Source organism: Urocampus carinirostris, chromosome 1, assembly GCF_059441175.1.
Source record: "Urocampus carinirostris isolate Australia breed hairy pipefish chromosome 1, RoL_Ucar_1.0, whole genome shotgun sequence".
In the NCBI taxonomy this organism is placed as follows: domain Eukaryota; kingdom Metazoa; phylum Chordata; class Actinopteri; order Syngnathiformes; family Syngnathidae; genus Urocampus; species Urocampus carinirostris.
In genome coordinates this window covers 37,854,693-37,871,125 of record NC_142349.1, presented here as the reverse complement: position 1 = coordinate 37,871,125, position 16,433 = coordinate 37,854,693, and the positions used below count along the sequence as shown (strand labels likewise).

Below are 16,433 nucleotides of genomic sequence, written 5' to 3'. Positions count from 1 at the left end.
CTGTGTCCGAGTCAGACCTGTAGGCTTTTCCTGCTACTGGTATCCATAAAAACAAGTAGCGTGTCATGTGGGAAGCAGCCCCCTACCCACCACAGGAAGTGGTGCCTCACCAACCCAGGCGGTTCAATGTTGCGTTTACCGTGAACAAAGTTAAAATAAATAAATACATATATATTTTTAAATCAAATATTTAAATTTTTGGAGCAAGTCTTATGCATTCTGTTGTCAGATTTCTTAACCTACCTCCAAAATCCGTAATAAGACGTAGTATAATTCACCACTAGATGTCACAGTATTCTTGTTTTTTCTTAATTTAGGAAAAACATTAAAATACGAATTTTTGTGAGCACTCGCTGGCGCTAAATATAATTGAAATAACTCATATTATGGGCAGAAGTGGATCTATTATGGTGAAATGCAGGTCTTTGGGCCACTCTGAAACCCCAAATGTTAAACAATAAAAATGAAACCACAACAACAAAAATTATTTGTCTAAAGCAGTGTTTTTCAAACCCTTTTGAACCAAGGTACAATTTAATTTATGAAAAAGTTCAGAGGCACACGGTCTGTCGAAAATGTTTGAAAATGAAGTTGTGTCAAATATTTCACTGCAGTACCTCATAAGTAGGTAATTAGCATATAAAAAGAAGAAAATGATACTTAAAAAGAATGGTGTGCTTTATCTATTTTTTTTACAGTGCAATCTTAAACCGCTTTGTTAAACAAATTAAGTTATTAAATGTACTGTGCTACCTCATGAGCAGATAATTAGTATATAAAAAGCTTGAAAAATCTACTGCCACCTACTGATATAGATGACTTACAATTCGTCTGAAAAAAAAAACAAAAAAAAAAACTGAATAATGGCCTGATTTTTTGGAAAGATAAAATTGGGCCAATTCCACCAGCACGCTGGACAAGGTCTCTCGGCACACTAGTCTGAAAAACACAAATCTAAGGTTCAGCAAATATCAAGGTCTTCATTTTTTTCTGTATGGACACCTTCAAGGAAATAACATGGACAGCTCTAAAAGGGGGAAATATTTATAATTTTATATGAATTGATATTTTGGAATCAATACTTGTTTCCATACTAAAGTAACTCTTCTCCAGTGAGGTGCAGGTAGGGGAGTGAGACATGGTAAATACAATAAAATATATTAAATGGTTATACTCATTCAATGTTAAGGTTGTTTCTCATTTACCTCCAGTCTTAGTATTTTCTTATTCAAAATCACTGTTCACACAATATTAATACAGTAAGTGTAACATATTAATGTGTTGAGCAGAGACAGAATGAGGCTCACTGTTCTTTTGTCTCATATTGACAGTGTTAGCAAGCTAACAGCTAATCGAGCCATCAAGTGTTTTTTTTTTCCTAATGGATGAATGTCTGTCGATCAATGCTTATTCAAAAGGAGAAGCACATAGACTTCATTCATAAGACAATACATTGTTTTTCTTTTATGATACAGCTTATATATTGCTTTCTTGCTCTGCAAATCAAATTATGCAAGTTCATTTATTTTAAAATCAGTCTGTGCCTCACCAAACACAAATCTAACTACAAATCACTGCAATAAATTACCCATTATCTGCTGCCTAGATATACTTTAGAATAAACTAAGTTTGCACAACTCTTTATGGACAAAATAAAACAAATAACTACTTGTAATGTACATTCAGTGTCTTTTATTTCTCCGCAGGCAGAACAATACTGGGAGAAAAAACAAGAACAGTCATACTGCTGCAAGTGTCATTTTTCTTGCATGCACATATACATTACATGTGGATTCAGCAGCATATTTACATCCGAAATAACCCCAGAAAATGCAATTCGACGCACTCATAAAAAAATAAAGCCTCCTGCTACACAAAAGCAATCCTATTTACAGTTCATCGTAGAGACGATTTTCTTGTCCGGCTGTGGACATCTTTACTTTGTTGGCATGGACTTTTTGAAAGAAAAAATAATAAAAGAAATACATTAAAAAAATAACACACGAGTCAATGTTCAATGAAAAAAAATGTGTCGTACTTTCTCAAATAGCGGTTGTTGCTTCAAATAAACTAAGTGTTCACTCAACATATATAAAGACATCCGTCACATAGAATGTTCCCTTGTCCCCCAAAGAACAAAGTGGTTTACGTTTGGAATAAATGCTATTTTGTTGAATTAGTCACTACTTAGCCCTTTCAAGTTTGCAGCTAATCTAAACAGCAGCACCTACCCAAGTTTGTTGGCTGTCAAATGAGTGAAATACAGAGATGCATGCTGTAAACTGTGTACTATTCAAGATGAGTTTACACAAATGAAAGGTGTCTTGTCGGATGACGATCACAACTTTGGTTATTCCACAATTTCATATTCTTTGATTTGCTTCGAAATAAATGACCACCTGTCCACTCAAAATGGTGCACTGTAGAAATCTTTGACAACTTGTAGAAACATGGAACTACTATTTTCAAATTGAAGACCTTATTTTCTTTTTATCAAAATGTAAAACTAAAAGAAGTCCTAATTGAAGATACAGGACATGTTGCAAAAAGTAACACTGACTGTATTTATATTGTCATTTGTTTTCAATATTCCGGAAATGAAAATTCACTGGGAAGGAAAATCAAGTCTCGAATACATTTCTTGAGTGACTCTAAAGTTAGACAGAACGTGTGTTTCTTTTTTGAACGTGGGACAAAATGCAGACGATTCACACCACTCAACAATTTCAAACCCGTTTGATCTGGTCTTTGCAAGGTGACCACAATAGTGTTTTTGTTTTATTTCAGTATTCATATCCATTTATGTACACGGAGTATTGTATGTAGATGTACTGTTCTGATTCGAGCTGTCAACCTACAGTTTGTTCAACAAGTGCAATCTTCAGTGCTCTCACTCGTCTTTGGTTTCTACGCAACATCTGCTTGCTTTTTTGAACATTTTCATTGCTCACACCACGACTGCTCTGTACTGATGCTGCACTTCAGTCAGTCAGGTTCTCCTCCTTGCATCTGTCTGAGGAAAATAACAGAAACAAAGCATTAGAGGAACACACTGGAGCTCATTAAGTCAAGATCACCAACCAAAAAATGTTCGAATATATTAAGAACATGAGTTTATTTGCTTTTCAACATTGTATATGATGTCCTTAAGGTCATACAAAATATATCCAGTACCTCCTCGCTGTATCGCGGTTTACTTTCCGTGGTTTCGATACGTCGCAGATTTTTATTGTACGTTGTGTTTTGTAACAGACAGCACAAAGCAAATGCTATCATGGGGGCAGGTTCAACAAAATAAAATGCAAAACATAGAAAATAAATTCCTTAATTAAATCAGATACTGGGGAAATTCAGAAGAGTACAAAAATGCTGATCTACACAGAGACCTCTGTGGATTGTTATTAGGTCCGGGAAGAGACCGAGATCTTTTCGGGAAAGAAAGAAAAAGCCAGGTTGCAGGCTACGTAACAAGCCCCCTATACTTTTTATATATATTTTGCGTAATTTTTGGGAACGCAACCCACTTCAAAAACAAGGGATTACCTTGTATATATTTATTATCTTTGTTACAGATAACTCTTTAAACTTGGGTCAAAGTTCACCACGTTTAGGTCAAGAGTGAACTAATCCACAACTTGGGTTAATTGGTACCAGTTTCCTGGGCTGTTTTACAGAGGACCTCACAATGGGAATCTTTCTTTTCCCTTTTTTTTCCCAAGACCTTCAAAAATCGTACCTATAACCTAAAAGTAAGTTAACATTTCAGTCACATTGTTAATAAGAATATACATTTATGGGTGCCTTTCCTTTATGTGTTTTATCAAGATTTTCACAATGTTCTGTTATTATGTGGCTCCACATTGTCCAATAATCATTGTGAGAGCCATGTTATTTAACAAAACACAAAACTGGCAGAGCCATTGATTTAGCAATCCAATGTGCCTACGTATGGACCTCTGAATCTCATTGAAGTCCGTAAAAAAATAATATATCGTCATATTGACTACCATTACAAGTCAAGTCATGTTTATTGTATAGCCCTTAATCACAAAGAGTTTCAAAGGGCTGCACAGATCAAAGACTATTGCAAACTACAGACTATTATGACACCATCCCCTTATATTACCTTATATTACATGAAAATGCGTTTTATCAAAATCAGCTAAAAATGTTGATTCAAACGATTTCATTTGTTCATATTTCTGAACCTCTTATTCTGACTCTTGAGCCAATCCAAGCTAACATTGGGCAGTGGACAGAGCATACCCTGGACTGATTGACAGTTAACCACAGGACACATATAGACATTTACCCACGCATCTATACCTAGGGAGTCTATACAATCTATACAATTTGGAGTCACCAATCAACCGGCCATGCATGTTTTTAAAATGTAGAAGTAAACCGGAGAGCCTGGAGAAAACACATTAGGCACAGGAGTTGTAATTGAACCAGGGACCTCTGAACTGTGAGGCAGACATTCTAACAGGTCATTCACCCAAATTAATTCAAGTATTATATGAATTTAAGTATTATATAAATCAATTTTGGACCGAATTTGCATAATGTTTGACCCAATACTTTGAGATGTGTATTTTAGTATATTCTTGTCGAAAGACATATCATGGAGTTTTTGTTCTATAACCCCAACATGTTTGAGCCTCAAGAAACAGATTCTGCACAAGGTGTGTCATTTAAGCTCAAGTAGTGGTGCCTTGAAAGACAGTTCAAACCCAAACAAACAAAGTAACCTGCTGCCGTCTAAAGCAAACATTTCTAGCCTTTTATGCCACAGATTTTGAGGCTTTAATATAATTATTCAGCTTTACTAACATCATTCCAATCATCTTCCAAACAAGTTCCCTAGGTGATAATTTAAAAAAACAAAAATGAGAAAATTAGGATATTCAAGTTTGGGGAGAATGGATTTTTCCTCAGGCAGGAAGGGTCTTGTGGCGATGGCCCATGGTGGCCTGTCTTGGTGAAGCAGCCATGGGTCGAACTGACACCGTTTTCCTCTTGCCTTGCACACATAGGTGAGACTTCATACTCAGCAGCTTACGTTTGAAATATGTTCTATAACAAGGTTTATACTGTCCGACTAATTGTATTTTGGTCATCAGCATAAGATTAACTTCTGCAGAAGACTAGATTCATTCTTAATTTGCATTTCACAAAACTTCATAATTCTGAAGCCGCATTCTTGTAAGCCACAGCGTAAAGGAGAGCCAAGCAGAGTGCATGTCTACGAACTTGCGTCAGTTTCTTCTATGTGAACATGTCAGTCTGGAGCTTCTGGGTTAAACAAGCAGCAATGGATCTTTCTGCTCTGGTCTACTCAACCAAAGCCCGTCAAAACTTTTTGTTAAACTAAAAACTCAATTTGCTATTACTTTAGAGGCACCCTTATACAGCCACGAAAAAAAATAAGTGTCTTAAGCACCATGCCAACACCCAAACACTTGAACCTTGTGCACACAGCCAATTTTTCTGCAGCATGCCTCCACACAGCCAGCTCAAGATGCGGCATAGACGCTACCTACCTGGGACCGAGTGTGTGGGCGGGGCAGGAATGAAGGGAGTTGGTAGGGGAATGGGTGGGGTGTTGTGTCGTGTCCAACACTGAGAGGAGTTGCGGTTAACTATGCTGAGCATCGATACCTGCAGGACTGAGCACCAGGGCCTGGAGGATGTCCGACAGGGAGACAATGCCCTCAATGCTGGAACGCTCGTCCACCACCACCAACCGATGGACCTGAAATGGGTGATGAAGACGTGGGACAAACTTTAGTGGTTTAATGAGAGCATCAGCTATACAGTGAGAAATCCTTTCCCATTTACTCTACAAGCACATTATAGTGAACACCATCCAAACAACCCAAATAGGGGTGCCCATGTTGGATGGGTACAAGTTTACTGTATAATTATTCTGATTGACATTCGAAATATGGCGGTCGAAGACTCATATGCACTAGGGGTAGGGTTTGTACACCTTTTTCTTGGCCAAAGTCAAGCACTTTTTCAGTACTTTCAAAGCCAATTTTCTTATTTCTCCACGAAGAAATCTGGGGTGAATCAATCCATATGGCCCTAATGTTTGAGGTCAGTGAGGGCTGCCTTTCATATGAGTGGAGAGAGTTGACTGTCCCAATGTGAAAAGTATATATGTTTTAGCTGTTGTGAGGGGTTTTTTTAGCCATCGTTTATTGCGCCAACCCGCACCCACATATCATCTTCCTCCCGCCAACTCACTGTACCCCTTGCCCGCCTCAGCTCCATGGGGAGAAGGGCTTTCAGACGCTCTGCCCCCGAGCTCTGGAACTCATTGCCGCCTGACCTCCGAAATTCTGTGACCCTATCCACCTTCAAATCCGGACTCAAAACTCACCTCTTCAGACTTGCCTATTCATGACCATATGCCTCACACACCGCCCCTTTTAAGTATAATGTGTTTTTATTGGCTATTCATTACTTACTTGTTTTGTCTCGTTTTAGTCTTCGTTTATTGTTGTGTCCTACTCATATGTCCTGAAAGGCGCTTCAAAATACAGTGTATTATCATTATTAAATTATAAAAACTGCAGCCTCCTGGCATTTTGGTCTGAGGCACATTTCCTCTTGGGCAAGATGTTTCACATGACAACGCCATACAAAATAAAGGGGGGCTGCCGTTAATCACGAAGCAAGAAGAAATACAATGGTAAAGCGATTTCTGAGAGCAGTGTTCCAGAGAACAGTGTCAGTGTCATTTTTAACAATTGCAAACATTTGCAAGCACTTCACCCAAAATTCAAGCATTAACAAAAAATTCAAGCTTTCCCTAGGATTTCAAGCACTTGTATCAACCTTGCAGAAAAAAAGTGTGTGGTGTAAGGGTTAGGGTTCAAATAAGGCAATTTCTGGGGCTCACTTTAGCCCTTTTTTCGTGTAAAATTCCTTTAGAAAGAATTTGAGAGTACCAAAATGTTCTCTTTCTGAGCAGAATACTAACAAAGCCAGTATTCAAACTCAACATGTAGCTAGTGTTCAGCGCAGAAGATATGGCTAAGCATGGAAAAATATGCTTTTTTTGTGTCTGAGAATTTATGATTTTCCATGTAGAAGTCACTCCAAAGTGTATATCACAAAGACACCTAACCTATAAAAAAAGGGTGCTTTATAGTCTGGAAAATACGAGATTGGAAAGGTCATTAAGTCTACCAATAATGAAACATGCACCAAATTAATTATTTTAAAATGTAAGAGGGGATCCCCATGATCATGCTTCAGGTCCAGCTGACACGTGAACGCACCGCACCGCGAGTGAAGCTAATGAGTGAAGCTAATCTGCTATGGCCACTTGAATGACACGATTTTGGCGTCTGTGGGTTTTTGAAAAGAACCTAAAGCACGGAGTCGACGTTGACGTTGATTCGGCGGATAGACAGAGGAGGCCGATCCGCCTGCTTTCCGACATCGGCCATTGTTGACGCTGGCTAACATGGCGGCGCTACTTGTATAGCGACCAACAGTCGGGGAAACTAAGTCCGGCGAAAATAACAACTTGAGACTCAGCGGGCGATCGGGTGATGCGATCAGCGGACGGTGCCGTAAGAGTAACGTGAAGTCTTCAAGATGCCGAGCAGAGATAAGGAACTCGAGGAAATTAAAAAGTCACTCGGCTTTTTAATGGATAAAATGGATATCGTCACCAGACAACAAGACACAATTTTGAGTTTAATGGCTGAAATCAAAGACCTTAAAAACGAAAACATTGAGAAAGAAAAGAGGATTATTGCACTAGAAGGGCGCGTAGCAGATCTGGAACAGTATACCAGGATAAATGACATCATTATCACCGGTCTGGACATCAAACCTCGGACCTATGCCAAGGCTGTGGCAAATACAAATATTGGAACAGATGCTGATGAGGATTCTGCTGAGCAACAGGTCATTGCTTTTATGAGTAAAAAAGGCATATCCATCAATGCTGAGGACATAGAAGCATGCCACCAATTAACAAGAGGTGACAACCGACCCAAAGCGACCATCGTAAGGTTTGTTAACAGAAAACGGAAACATGAAATCCTTAAGCAAGGAAAAAAACTAAAAGGGACTAATGTTTATTTAAATGAACACTTAAGCAAAAAAAACTCTGACATTGCAAGACAGGCTCGATTTTTGAGGAAAACGAACAAAATACAAGGAACATGGACTTCAAACTGCAGAGTATACATAAAGTTAAACGGCACCCCGGAACAAGCAAAAATATTATGGGTTCGAGAATTGCAGGAGCTGGACAGATTTGCCTGAAGAGTAACAATGGCATCCTGGACTGACAATATGGACACCTTTATTACAGATCACAATAAAAAAATCCATCATAATATATTAGGCCATGATTTACCGGAACTGAGCATTGTTAATCACACTGACTCCAATAATTCAAGATTAGATGACTTCGATCCTGACCACAAATTCATATCAGCTAGCTCAGACAATTGCAAATATTATACTGGAAATGAATACAATACCTTTGTTAAATCTGAAGACAAATTCTCAATAATACACTTTAACAGTAGAAGTATGTACACAAATTTTGATGACATCACTGAATACTTACAACAATTTGAGAACCCGTTTAGTGTTATTGCAGTTTCTGAAACGTGGTTCAGTGAGGGAAGGGGTGTAAATTTTGAATTAAACAACTATAATCTGAACTATGTAAATAGAACAAACAAAATAGGAGGTGGAGTAGCTATATATGTGCACAAAAGATTAAAATCGAAAATATTACAAAACATGTCATTTGTCATTGACGATTTACTTGAATGTATTACAATAGAAATTATAAATGAAAAAAGGAAAAATATTATAGTCAGTTGTGTGTATAGAACACCGGGCTCAAATCTGGAAACCTTCACAAACTGGGCTGAAAAAACATATTCAACAATAAGCGCCAAAACACTATTCATTTGTGGAGATTTCAACATCGATCTAATGAATCCAAACAAACATAAAAACATTGATGACTATATTAATATGATGTACAGTATGAGTTTGTACCCAACTATATTAAGGCCTAGTAGATTCACTTCACACAGTGCAACACTCATTGACAATATATTTACAAATAATATGGAATTTACAAACGTCAGCGGGTTAATGGTTTGTGATATTTCTGATCACCTACCAGTATTTACAGTGTATGATGAAAAGGTTACTAGACAAGAATCAATTAAGGATTATGTTTACAAACGAGTTAGAACTGAAGCGACTATTACATCACTGTATGATGACTTAGTTAAACAAAACTGGAATGATATATATGGTACAGATGATGTGGATTGTGCGTTTGACATATTTTTGGAAATATTCACCAACAAGTACAACAAAAATTGCCCAATGAGACAAATTAATATTAAGAATAAATCTGTAAACCATCCATGGATAACTAAGGGTTTACATAATGCTTGTAAGAAAAAAAACTACTTATATAGAAAATTTATTAAACTAAGAACTAAGGAAGCCGAAACCCGGTATAAAACGTATAAAAACAAATTGACAGGAATATTAAGAGCAAGCAAGAAATTATACTATACCAATTTATTACATCATAACAAAAGTAATATCAAAGGTATTTGGGATATATTAAATAGTATAATAAAAGGAAAGAATGTAAGCAATGCATATCCAAACTATTTTATTTATAAGAACAGTGAAAATTATAATTTAAATCAAGTTGTGGAGAATTTTAATAGTTATTTTGTAAATGTTGGACCAGAGCTCGCTGCAAATATCCCAGAGTGCAGTGGTAAACAATTTGAGTCACTGATAAAAATGAACTCCAAGACCATGTTTTTATCCGGGGTTACGGAATCAGAAATCTTAGACGTGGTTAACAACTGTAAAAACAAAACGTCTATGGATTGTTTTGACATCGATATGGTACTAATTAAGCAAATTATAAACAGCATTGTGAAACCATTGACCTACATCTGTAATCTATCATTTCTAACAGGCACATTTCCAAATCAAATGAAAATAGCAAAAGTTATACCAATATACAAAAATGGGAATAAGCACATTTTTACAAACTATAGACCGGTATCTCTGCTTCCTCAGTTCTCTAAAATATTAGAGAGACTTTACAATAATAGACTAGAACAATTTGTAGATAAACATAAATTGATTAATGAAAGTCAATATGGTTTTAGAGCAAACAGATCAGCAACAATGGCAATTATTGATGCAGTAGAAGAAATCACCCACAGTATAGAAAAGAAGAGATACGCAGTCGGGGTATTTATTGACTTAAAAAAAGCATTTGATACCATTAATCATAATATACTATTAAAAAAACTGGAAAGATATGGCATCAGGGGAGTGGCTTTGAAATGGATTCAAAGTTATTTGACGGGGAGGAAGCAATATGTAAAAATGGAAGAGTTTTCATCTGAATATTTGGACATCTGTTGTGGAGTACCACAGGGTTCTATCCTGGGACCAAAGCTATTTAATTTATATATTAACGATATTTTTAATGTTTCAAAACTATTGAAAATAGTAGTATTTGCAGACGACACTAACATTTTCTATTCAAATGATAACTATATGGATTTGGTAACCTGTATTAATCGTGAACTAATTAACCTAAAAGTATGGATGGATATAAATAAATTATCTTTAAATTTAAATAAAACCAAAGTAATATTCTTTGGTAATCGTAAGGCAAATCAAGATTTAGAAGTAAAAATGGATGGTGTCACGATAGACATTGTATCAGAAATTAAGTTTTTAGGGGTCATAATAGACAATAAATTAAGTTGGAAAACACACATCAGACACATACAAACAAAGGTATCTAAAAGCATTTCAATAATTAATAAAACCAAAGTTCTTTTACATTATAATGCATTGTATTTATTATATTGTTCTCTAGTTCTGCCATATTTAACCTATGGTGCAGAAGTCTGGGGCAATAATTACAAAAGTTCACTACAGCCCCTTTTTATCCTTCAAAAACGTGCAATAAGAACCATACACAGGGTAGGATATCGGGATCATACCAATATTTTATTCATGCAGTCCAATTTATTGAAATTGGATGATTTAATAAAATTTTTCACTTCACAACTGTTATTTAAGGTCAACAAAAACATAGTGCCAGAAAACATACAAAGATTATTCACTCGGAAAGAGGGAAATTATAACTTGAGGGGCTGTGGTGAATTCAAAATCCCAAAGGTGAGAACCACCAGGAGAAGTATGTGTGTGTCTGTGTGTGGAGTCAGACTTTGGAATAATTTGCAAAATGAAATCAAACAATGTCCAAATATACATGTGTTCAAATTTAAATATAAAAAAGCATTACTGGCGAAATACAGAGATGAAGAAAATGGGATATGAGGGAGACTGGAAATACTGCACTTCAAACTATGGCTAACTTGTTGTTATTGTTCTATTATCACATCAGAACTGTTATAAGTATTGTGTTTATTTTTATTGATATTATCACTGGTGCCGCAGTGACATTATGCGCATTATGACGTTGAGGGATGGGTATTGCGAAGATTAGTGTATAAAGTATGTGATTATTGTAACTATTATAATTATTGATATCTGACCTATTTAATAAGTATATCCATGAGATTTTGTTGTATTGGACATAAGAGGAGCTATATATAAAATGTGTTTTATAGGGAAGATAAAGGGGTAGGAAAAATAAGCATCTGCTTCTGACTACCCCTTTTCGAACATGTGTGACATTATTTCGTTGTTGATTCATTGTTTTTGTCCTGTTTTTATTTTTATGTTCGAAATAAAGTTTTCATTCATTCATTCATTCATTCATTCATTCATTCATTCATTCATTCATTCATGATGCAGAGGTCCAGGGTTCAATTTCAGCTAATGCAGCCTCTCTGTGCGGGGTTTGCATGTTCTCCCTGTGCCTGCATAGGTTTCCTCCAGGCACTCCAGTTTCCTCTCACATTCTAAAAGCATGCATGGCAGGTCAATTGACCGGTCCAATGAGCGTGTTAATGGTTGTAAGTCTTAGTGTGCCTAGTGACTAGCTAAAAATTAGTTGCGGGTCTCCCGTGCCCATTACCGAAAACAGCTGGGATCTAGTGAGGATAAGCAGCGCAGATAATGGATGGATGGATATATTAGGGAGTGAGGTGTGTGCTAAATCAATTATTGGTCTGCAAGGATGGTCTAGGCAGCCCTTTAAAACCTTTATCTATTAAGTGCTACACAAATAAATATTACTTGACTTAAATGTATTGCCCTTTACCCACCTTAGCTATTGTACTTCCCATTATGTCCAAGCAGTAAGATAGTGGATTTACAGGCAAATACAATGGTCGTTTTTAAACCATACTTTGCATTTGTGTTGCAGTTTTGTGTTGCAGTTTATGCTAGTAAATTTGGATTGAGAGTGTAAAAAACACCAGAAACAAATGTTCAACCGTCAGTCAACCACATGGCAAGAGCACCCAAAGGAAAAAAAAAACAGGTTGAGTGGAGAACCTCGGGAAATCTCAACATCCATATTTATCGGCATAATAGAGAAAAAAAAAGCCTAGTGAAAATAACTCACTTCTGCTTTAACGATTCTGTCCACAATGGTCTCCATTGTTTCCATTTTATAGCACTTCATGACGCCTTCGAAGTATTGCGAGCGATGCTTGAGGGCCTGGGTAACCGTGATGTCCAGGTTGTTATAAGTCTTCTCAGCCGCCAGGTTCTGCACACAAACGAGCTCTTGTGAATGGTCCAATCTGTGGTTCAGACTCTTCTTGCCCCACGCTTCTTTCCACTTACGATTACGTCAAACTTGGAGTAGATGTCCACGACTTTGCCTAAAAGGGAGGGTGAGGGGCCAAAGTGAGTGTTGCAACACTTTTTTGTGAGGCTGCGAGAATATTCTATTGACCTGACTCATCGACAACGGGCAAAGCAGATACTCTTCTCTCTACAAAGATGTTGAGGGCTTTGATGATGGGGGTGTTGGGGTGGATGAAGGCAATGTCCTGGTACGTGCCGATGCCCAACTCCCCCAAGGTCTGCTTCATGAAAGCCGGCTTTGGCATCTCGCACATCTGGACATAATGTCAGACAGAAAAAGGCAGACGAAGGCCACCACGGGGTGGCAGATGAATGGAAGTGAACTATGGGAAACACTGAGGCAACAGGACAAAAGGGTTGGGATTTGGAATTTAACACGTGAAGAAAACACAAGAGTTTATTTCAAACATGTTCTTGGTATTAAGGACCAAACACATTGCTCTCAAATAATACATTTTACCATGCTACATATATAAAGGCAACAGGAAATATCATTGGAATATTTTTATGAATGTATATCTTGCTTTTATTTCCGTTTATTTGGATTTAATTTATACATTATTCAATATCGTTTTTTTTCTAAACTTTCAGTCTCATTTTTAATTATGAGACTTTTGGCCCTGCATATCTTGAAAATATTAAGTTCAAGTTTTTTTTCATTAAGGCAAATATATCAAAATGAAGGTGCATGGGGCAAATACAGGTCCCCTGAGATGATCTAGAGTCTTTCTTGTATCATACACCAGGAAACGTGCTTTTGTTGCCATTGTATGACTACTCCTTGCACTTTATTTTATTGTAGTTTAGCGAATAATAGAAAGTTGCCATAACCTTTTCCCTGGAGTGGATTTGGCCCACTTTTGCAAAAATATAAAATATAGGTTAAGGCTATAAGCTAAGGTGAAAATAGGTAGGGACAACAGAAAAATATGTACATTGTATAAAGGCTCTTTGAACTCAGTCAGTATATATTTCAGAGATAAAATATTTCACTTGCAATGCACAAACGATGCACCCTTCTTTAAATGATTACCGATAGTACCATAAAAAAGATTGCTTTATTTAGCTTATCGTATTGGAATATATTTGTTAGCTTTACTGTGGGTTAAATTAGGTTTACTAGACTATAAATCATTTAAAGCCAGTTTTTCTGTTTGACACTCTTACATCAAGGCATGCTTTGATGATATGATGCGGAAGAATTTTAAATTCAATCTTTGTGATGAACTAAAGTGCATTTTCTCTATAACTGAGGTGAACATGAATCAAAACATAAACATGCTTTAAGAATAGAAAAAAAATGTATTGATAAATGTGTTGAACTCACAAAGAGTTGGAGGAACTTTAGGATCCGCTTGTGCGTAAGAATATAAAGTGCGTTCCCGGTGATGGGGTCAATAACAGGCAGGCGGTGAATTTTGTTCTTGATAAGCGTGTACACAGCGTCGAAAAGGCTGCGGCAAAACAATCAAGATGATGGAGACAAAGCCCAGATGAAAAAAAACAGGGGAGGAGAAGATGGCTTACCTTGCATCCGGCGATATGTTGACAAGAGGTTTGAATGTTGCTTGAAGGTAAACCTCTGAGGAGAAAAATAAACACTGTCAGAAGAGAATCAATACTGCATTGTTTACGATTTAGGTCCCCCGTTCTGCTGAACTTTGAGAAGTCGTTCTAGTATGTAGACACAAAAAAGCAAAGCTTTGTTGAAGTCAGAAATAAGTGAGGCAATTATTGCCCGAGTGTGACTGTTTTGTTCACATTTTTTTATCAGATACAATTTATTTGTGAAGCAAAAGTCAATTATATTTTTAGGTTCAACACATTTTAATGTAATACTTAATTTTCTTACATTTAACCAAGTACAGATTTTTTGTGTAATGTATTTCAAAAGTAAGTTTAAATGGCGCAAGTGTTTCTGTAGGTATCAGCAAATGTAAAAAAAAAATTGACATTTTATTATTGCTAAATTCTGTTAAACACTTTTGATAAAGTTGTCGTACAATCTATTACTAACAACATAGTTTTAATATAATTTGTGTTTAAACATTAATGCCTTTGGGCATTGTATTATTTCATATACTTTTTAGTTTAAGGGCTTTATTACACCAAATTTTATTTAATGACCTTAAAAGCTATTCAATAAACTGAAGAAATAGGATAAAGATTAATTTTGCTATCAAGTTGTTAAAACACTTAAGAAAATGTGCTAACCAGGGATCAGAAAGGAAAACGAAAAAAGGGGAAAATATTTTCAATCGACTGTATAAGGTGGCAAGGGATGATTCTTTTTTTCAGGTTTTTCTAAAAGACATTTTCGTTGTAGCTGCAGTTACAAATGGTATTATTTAGTTATAGGAGTTGATAGACAAATAGAGCAGAAAAAAAATTCTACTCATTTAATTTCAGAATAATTGATCAAATTGGTAGTTTTTTCTCAATTTGGTTGATTTTATTGATATTTTTTAGAAAACATTTATACAAAAAACCTAACCCATGTGTACACAAGCATACGTGTGAGTAGGAAAAAAAAAATCAAGCCAGTTAAATAGCAAAACATTTAATAAATAACCATACGAAAATGATGGATTTTTAAAAATATTTACCTCTGCGATAAGTTTGCCATGGCAAAAGTAAGTCGAGTTTTAACTCATCTTTGGAACAACAGGGATTCCTTGTGGCATATTTTATTCACAAAACTACGCCAGACCGCTTTAGATTTCATAACATTCTGCATGAGATTGTGTGACGCTCACCTCTCCATGTTTCAAGCTTATGTTCTTCCAACTCATATATTTGCACCTGGCACAAAGAGGGAGCCCAAAGTCAGGCCAACACAAAGGAGCGTTTGAAGTGTACGAAAAGCAACCCGTAGCTGTTCAACGGGCCTACCATCGGTGACTTGTAGTATCGATGAAGGATGATAATGAAGTCAGTGATTGTCAGCATGCCTGTGATGAGAAAACACTCGTCAACTTACGCTCGCCAGGGAGTTAACAACTTTTAATGGGCATGTCAGAGCAGCACACCATACTTTTTCTTTCTTATGTCAGCGCAGATCTTCAGTTTATTATTTAGCACAAGCACTTAACTCCAAGAAAAATGAAGAACTGACAAAGCTAATTCATTTGCAGCAATGACGTTTCTTTCTTTGGTTGTGTATTCAACCAGCACGACTGCCAGTCGAAACCTCTTAATCATTTGTGGCAGTTTTAATGAAGTAAATAAAACCACGCTCCATCAGCCATGACCGGCAGCATAATACAAAGTTTCTCTTGTGCTCGTTCACCAGCAGCGCACTCAGACACGGTGACATGATGACTATGACATCACAAGTGAGCGAGACACAGTCTAAAACATTGAAAACCTAAGAATGCAGACACTGACGACTGGAATGAAAGACTCAAACTCAAAGCATTTATATCATCGAAATAATGTAAATAAAGGTTCAGTCCACATGATTTAAGAGTCTTACCTACAAAGCTCTGCTTCTCTGTGTCCCACAATGGAGCAGCACGTACGCCATTGGCGACCAAGGCAAAAAAGGCTTTCTTAACCTGTCAAACATAATTTTGAATGACAAAATTAGATTTCCTTAAACA

General features: G+C 36.6%; 1 protein-coding gene across 2 annotated transcripts in view; it reads right to left on the bottom strand.

Annotated features, from left to right (window-relative positions):
* Positions 1-1,677: 1,677 nt before the first annotated feature.
* LOC148374564 (5'-AMP-activated protein kinase subunit gamma-1-like) overlaps positions 1,678-16,433 on the bottom strand; it is a 52,290-nt gene continuing 37,534 nt past the window's right edge. For both annotated transcript variants that reach the window (XM_088338021.1, XM_088338029.1), the window contains 10 exons: positions 16,307-16,388; positions 15,724-15,782; positions 15,588-15,633; positions 14,359-14,413; positions 14,159-14,285; positions 12,920-13,085; positions 12,808-12,845; positions 12,584-12,730; positions 5,662-5,755; positions 1,678-3,013 (listed from right to left, as the gene is read on the bottom strand). In XM_088338021.1, the coding sequence (XP_088194147.1) occupies positions 2,982-3,013; positions 5,662-5,755; positions 12,584-12,730; positions 12,808-12,845; positions 12,920-13,085; positions 14,159-14,285; positions 14,359-14,413; positions 15,588-15,633; positions 15,724-15,782; positions 16,307-16,388 (846 nt within the window). In that variant the 3' untranslated portion in view covers positions 1,678-2,981. The remainder of the gene's footprint in view (positions 3,014-5,661; positions 5,756-12,583; positions 12,731-12,807; positions 12,846-12,919; positions 13,086-14,158; positions 14,286-14,358; positions 14,414-15,587; positions 15,634-15,723; positions 15,783-16,306; positions 16,389-16,433) is intronic.